Source organism: Zeus faber, assembly GCF_960531495.2.
Source record: "Zeus faber genome assembly, chromosome: 8".
Lineage (NCBI taxonomy): Eukaryota > Metazoa > Chordata > Actinopteri > Zeiformes > Zeidae > Zeus > Zeus faber.
Window position 1 is genome coordinate 31500225 of NC_137195.1, and position 6774 is coordinate 31506998.

Sequence of the window (6774 nt, forward strand, 5' to 3'; positions counted from 1 at the left end):
TAGACCTTTTAAACCAGTTATGAAACGTTTTAGATGAAACAATGTCCGTGGATGATGGCTCAAATTCTGCCAATGGTGTGTTTTTAATTCATATACGAGTTTAAGGATATGAATATTTATTCATAATTAGTTAATTACTTGATAACATAAGATGTAGGAAACCCGAAAAATTACATACGTTTTTACATACATTTTTAATCTTGTATCCAGCTCCAAAATGTCCCTAAAATATATATTTTAATTTATTTGGAAGAACAATACAAGCTTGTCCCGTTTTTCTCTGATTTCGAGGCTCGGCCCAGCAGCAGTTTCCTCTCATCTCTTATTTAAGGGACGAAAGGAACACTTGACTGTTCTATGATCGCGATGAGTGTTCCCTTCATTGGATTTGGAATTATAGGATGTTCTACCTTTTTTTGGCTATTAGAACAGGACTTCAACACACACTGAAAGGCACTCTGGATAAGTGTGTAAGCTTCATATATACGTAGAATGTGTGTATTAATTTAGCCACAACAGCTCCCTCGACTACTTTATTTATTTAGATTATATAAAATTGTACTCTATTTATTAGAATATTTGAATGGCAGCATCAAAGAGATGTGTACTGTGAGGGAAAAATGATTACGATCAACTATTTTGAATGAGGACAAAGGCCTCTACCTCCAAAAGGGGGTTTTTGAAACTCTTTTGAAACTCTGGGGGGTTCCCCCCCAGGAACCCCCCAGAGTTCATGTAAAGAGAAATGTCTTGCTCCTACAATGTCAATTCTAATATGAAAGAATCAGATCACACGTGGCCTGTTTACCTTCTATAGCGATGGGGGACACCTAGAAGTGCATTGTCATGCAACCCCCATTCTGCCTGGTCAAGTTCAAGTACCTGTTATTTCCCTTGTCTAGGAAGGGGGGGCACCCAGGAAGACAGGTGGGGGCAGACCTGTTGGAGACCTCTGACCCAAACCACACCCTGTTCTCCTGTATAAAGCCTCCTGTCGTTCTCTGTGATGTTAGATTGATCCCAGCGCTGCTTTGGAGCATTACTGAATCTTTCTCTTTATTCTGCAGAATAAATAACCTTGGATACTCTCAGTTTTGTCTTCTTGTAGCTGGCAGATTAACCTCACCGATCATTGCGGAAGAATTTCCTTCACAGTAATTTTTTCTATTTTACTATTATATATAACGGTTTTTCATTGCTGCGACTTGAAGCTCCCTAATTCAGGGATAAATTATGTTTTATCTTACCTTGTCTTATCTTAAATCGATCAGATAAATCGGCTCGCCAAAAAATCGCACAATTAATACAATTTTTGGATACAATTTGTGATATTTTTTTTAATCAATCATTGTTAAATACAGGATGAGTTTGAGGAGTATGAGTTTTTAAATAAGCTGGATTTTGAACAAAACAAAGACTGATGGGCCCATTTAAATGTACATATAAATAACATAATATAACATTTATAACATAAATCCAAATTGCAATTGTTATATATTTGTTGTGGAATTGGCATTGAACGCTGGGCAGAAAATGCGTCATTTTGCAAGTATTCCTACAAAACAAAACAAAAAATAATAATTCTGAAACACTTAATAAAATAAGAGCCACAAAACATAAACAATACTTTTTTCAATCACGCCATTGTTTGGGAAATTGACCAAAATAAAACGAAAACACATCAAGCAAGTCACAAGTTTGCCCACACACAAAAAAAAACAACATACGGACACCTCGGAAACAAAATTTGAGACCAGACGATTGTACATCAGGAAATGTTGCCCTTTTTAATCATTTCCACAACTTCTCAACAGCAGAGTAAAAGGCTTTTTCATTCGGTTAAAAAAAACCCCAAAAACCAGTTGTTTGTTTTTCTTTCTCACAATTAAACAAAATGTCTGCCGACTCTTTAACGTCTCATTGCTCAGATAAATCCTGTACGGCGTCATCGCTTCCAACCACGACTCTTTCCAGGGTCCAAAGAGGAGCCTGTTTCAATCTTTAGGCAACAGCTAAGAAATTTTTTGTAAAATAAAAACTGCTAATTAAGAATGACAGTGGATATAGCATGATATAAGGTTGTTACTTGACTTATTATATTCTGTCAGAAGTGCTGCCAATATTTTCCTTCTTTTATTTTTATTTTTTTATTCTTTTAACTTAAAAATGCTGAAATCTGAAATCTGCAGATCGTTGCAGATGTACCGGCAGACAGACTCTGCAGTTCCTGTGGATGGGTTCACGTCGTTGTCGAAGAAAAATTAGAAAAATTAATACAAAACAGATTCAAGACAAGAAGAGCAGAGGCCAAGGCAATTAACACAAACAAAGAAGAATAGGAGTTGGGGGATCTTGCAGACTGCGCATCTACACAAGAGGTGATTTCAGTGCACGTTAAATATCTTGGCAGAAAGCCCGACATGCTACATGTTAAAACTTATCAAACTCAGAACGGAGAATTGAGTGGTGGCTTGGGGGGTGGGCGATAACCACATTCATTCGCTAGAGACTTGAAAAGTGGAAACACAATATGTACATTACAACAACAAACAAACAAACAAACAAACAAAAAAAACTTTTCATAAAAATATCTTAATTACAATAGCCTATTCGAAGCATATATAAGTATTTCCTTTCCACATACATTTATAGAACATTTGTTTGTTGTTTTTGCCCCCCCAATATTTACAATCTCAAGTGTCTCGACGACTCAGAATTGCTCTTTACAATATGAAACATTTGTGTGTTTTTTAATTAGATGCCAGCGTGGGCTGGAAAATGTTCAACAACACACCGTCTATTTGAAACAATAGACGTCCGAAGCATTTGCGCAATTGTTTTCAGGCGTTTCAGTAAAGCTTTAAAATGGGAGTGGTGGGGGGGGGGGGGGGGTGGCTGGGTCGACTCTCACAGCGCATTTCGCTGTTACGAGGTGTGAGACAAAGAAATAAAAAATATATATTTGTACGGGGGAGGGATCGGAAACCACTGGACACACAAAAAATATCATTTTTTCTTTTCATTTCCTGTTTTTAATCCTTCCGGCAGGTTTCAGAATCCCCGTTTGCGATTGAGCCTCCTAGGAGGTGGATGGGGGTTAGGGGGTGTGTACGTGTTAAGATACCCCAGATGATTGCTGGCGATGCTTTGCTGGCTTTGGAGTGCCTCCGTGCAGCTTGCACACCTGTGGATGGAGGATGGGGGGCAAAAAGGTAAAAAAAACAGGGGTCCACAAAAAAAGGGGGGGGTCTCGACTAAAGCACATCCGGCTCACGCAATTTGACTTCATGTTTTCAACAATATAAAACAGACTACAGGTACTCCTCACTTAACGACCGAGTTCCGTTCCTGGGACCAGGTCATTAAGCAAATTGGTCGATAAGTGAGGACTGGTGTTATTTCACTGTAAGTGGGCGTGGTAATTGCGAACGCTAATGTAGTGAATTGTGAGACTGAGACTGAGAACGGTGATGGGCGATGAGATGCTTGATGCTGAGACGCTGTGCAGCACGCATGCCGTGGTATTGTATGCAGAGCACAATACAGACTGGTCAGAGATTTGGTTGTAAGTCTGAACGGTCCTTAAACAGGTGTAGGTGGTTAAGTGAGGAGTACCTGTACAATACAATTTTTTTGGGGGGGGTGTGGGGGGGCATCCTTTACACGCTCATCCCGACCTGTCTCCCGGTAAATACAGTTCCGGTTGGACTGGAGGGTTTGAAAAACCAGACCAGTGGTTTGGAATGCGGGCTCCAGCTGATGCCCAGGGGTCCTTCAAAGATTTCCATTGGGGGTCCTAGCCAAAATGAATCGTAGTTCAACTTCAACGTTGTTTCATTCACAAGACGCTGAGAGCATGTAGAATAACATATATATAAATATATACAGTGTGTGTGTGTGTGTGTGTGTGTGTGTGTGTGTGTGTGTGTGTGTGTGTGTGTATATATATATATATATATATACATATATATATATATATAAACAGGTGCGGAAGTTTGGAACTAAATCATAAGCATAGACAGACCATAGACATTTTCTCAGATTGGGGTTCCAGTGACAAAAACTTGTGGATGAACGTGTATTAAATTCTGGGTCCTTGATATAAAAAAGATTCAATCTATCTATAAGATAGATTTACTACTCGTATCTCACGTGCTCTTTTTATAGAGTACTGTCACGATTCATGATGTACTTACCGTATATACATCTTTCACTATTTTTATTCCAATGCTTTTATTCTTCTTTGCTTGAATGAAAATCCTTTTTTTTTAATGTCTCGTGTTGTGCAAATAAACCTGTCGTGCTAATGTGATGTCTTTGACCCCATGTCTGTGCGGGAAATTGCCACACAAACGACAGTTATTACGCAAAGCACACAGCTGCCCTGTGACAGCGTCGCCCATTCGTGCCTGTTTCTCAATTGCTGTTCATAGTATTACCTAGTTCAGTTTTTCTCCACATTTTTTTTCATACAGACCCACCCCATTTTCAAAAAAATTGTCCAGGGGACCCCAATCTGAGAAGATTTATATTGTTAGATATGATTTTGTCCAAACATCCATACTATAGTCGGGGAGACAATAGTGATACAATGATTAAAAACACTATTTTAAATATTTTACATACTCTAACATCTAGCGATGACAGACTATTAATAATTTTGCTGGGAAGCCCTTGGAACCTCTGAAGGACCCCTGGGGGATCCCCCATATCCAATTTTGAGACCCACCGATCTATTTAATGGGTTTGCGATGGATATTGAAAATATATTGGAGTTACTATGCACAATTGCACACAGTGTTTTTGTTTTTGTTTTGATCCAAGACTGTAACCAAGCAAAATAATTTCACTCAGACCCAGCTAAATTAAAAATAAGAAGATAAATTATATATATATGCACACATATATGCACACATATATGTGCACACTGAGTGCACTCGGTGTGCACTTTATTAGGAACACCTGTACAATCCAATGTAATCCAATACACCATCTCAGCCATAAATGTTGCTTTACGTTGCCTATAATGTTCAGTTTTTTTTTTCCGCTGTCATACAGTCGAAGAGGTATTTATTTTAGGTTTCAGCATCAGGGTCATAGTTGGTAGTGGTGTTGTACTGAGCTGCATTATATTCAGAGGTGTTTCTAATATTCTGTCCTCCTCATGTATGTCAATAGGAAGGACAAAACATTAGAAAACACCTCTCAATATAATTTATTGTATATATATATATATATATATATATATATATATATATATATATATATATATATATATATATATTTAATTACAAATCCACTTACCGTTGCGGTGCGTCTAGTTCAGCGGCATAAAATTGAATCCTCCGGTTTTTGTATTATAGACGTCCTCTAAAAACACAAGCACACACACACACACACACACACACACACACACACACACACACACACACACACACACACACACACACAAGACACACACACACACACACACACACACACACACACACACACACACACACACGCACACACAGAGGTAGTAGGGTTTAGTGAGAGCATCTCACACAATGCGTTCTCTTGCAGCCTCTTGGAACAACAAAAGCGCCTTTTTGTGCGCGGTGGAGTGGAGTACTTCACCTCTCCTGTGTTAAGCCGGGCCTCCAGACCAGCACACGGCAAACGGCCTACTGTGATTGATGATGCAAATAAATAAACCCACACCAACGCAGTGCGCGATCTGACACTCGCCAAATGCCCTCCACGCATTTGGTTTACTTTTCAATGTTGTCAGCCTGTAACGGGAAAACCAGTCGGTGCAAGACGCGCTTTGTCTGAATTCTGACAGGGAGAGACGGCAGTGTTACAAAAGGGAGCCCATAAACCTCCACCACCAACCACTTTCCTTCCACCCACCCTAAGTCCCGGAATCGAGTCTCGTCCGAACTCACCTGGTGATCGATGTTCAGCACCGTGAGCGGCGTCCTGCTCGGGTTGGACGCCGTGAGAGGAGGGCGCGCTCCGGGCTGCTTGCCCAGTGAAGGGTGAGTCTCCAGCGCCAGCTGCAGGTCCAGGATGTAGTCGATGACGTGCTGGAGGATCTCTACCCTGCTGACCTTCTTGTCCTGCGGTATGGTGGGTACCAGGCGCCGCAGCCGGCTGTAGCAGTCGTCCATGTCGCAGCGCAGGTTGAGCGGCTCTTCCTCCGCCCTGCAGCGGGAGATGCGGAGGCTGCGCTCCGGCAGGTGATGCAAGGGGAGGTCGCTGTCGCTGGAGGAGGACGAGGAGGACGAGGGTGAAGCTGGATCCTTCTGGTGGCGGACCGGGGCAACCGCCTTCATTGCGCGATTCGACGAGGGAGCACCCCCTCCAAAAAAATAAAGAAAGAAGAAAGAGAGAGAAGAAAGAAAGCCCAAAGAAGAAATGGAATGAGATGTATGTTGGTAAGGGGGTGGGGTGGGGTGGGGGTAGGGTTTCTACGCGGTAAAGCCCGATAACTCCAAAGAAAACAAAACAGACGAGAGCAGGTCTTATTCTATCAACACCATCCCGGAGCTATTCTACCTCTGCAGTTGCTGCACGGCGTGCGCGGAATGAATAGATCTACTCCATTTATAGACTAAAGGGGAGGTGCCAGTTCTGTTGGTGGGTGGGGGTGGGTGGGGGTGGGTGGTGGGGTCAATCAGAAGCAGTCCGCTGCCCACCGACTGAACACCGGAGCCTTTAAATAAAGGCCTATCTCATTCTGCACACACACACACACACACACACACACACACACACACACACACACACACA

General features: G+C 41.6%; 1 protein-coding gene across 1 annotated transcript; it reads right to left on the minus strand.

Moving 5' to 3' along the window:
• Nucleotides 1-5322: 5322 nt before the first annotated feature.
• id4 (inhibitor of DNA binding 4) lies at nt 5323-6317 on the minus strand (the record flags this gene model as incomplete). The annotated part of the gene is made up of 2 exons (XM_080005257.1): nt 5323-5370; nt 5928-6317. 2 exons carry the CDS (start codon nt 6315-6317, stop codon nt 5323-5325), a joined length of 438 nt encoding a protein of 145 aa, XP_079861383.1.
• Nucleotides 6318-6774: the final 457 nt, after the last annotated feature.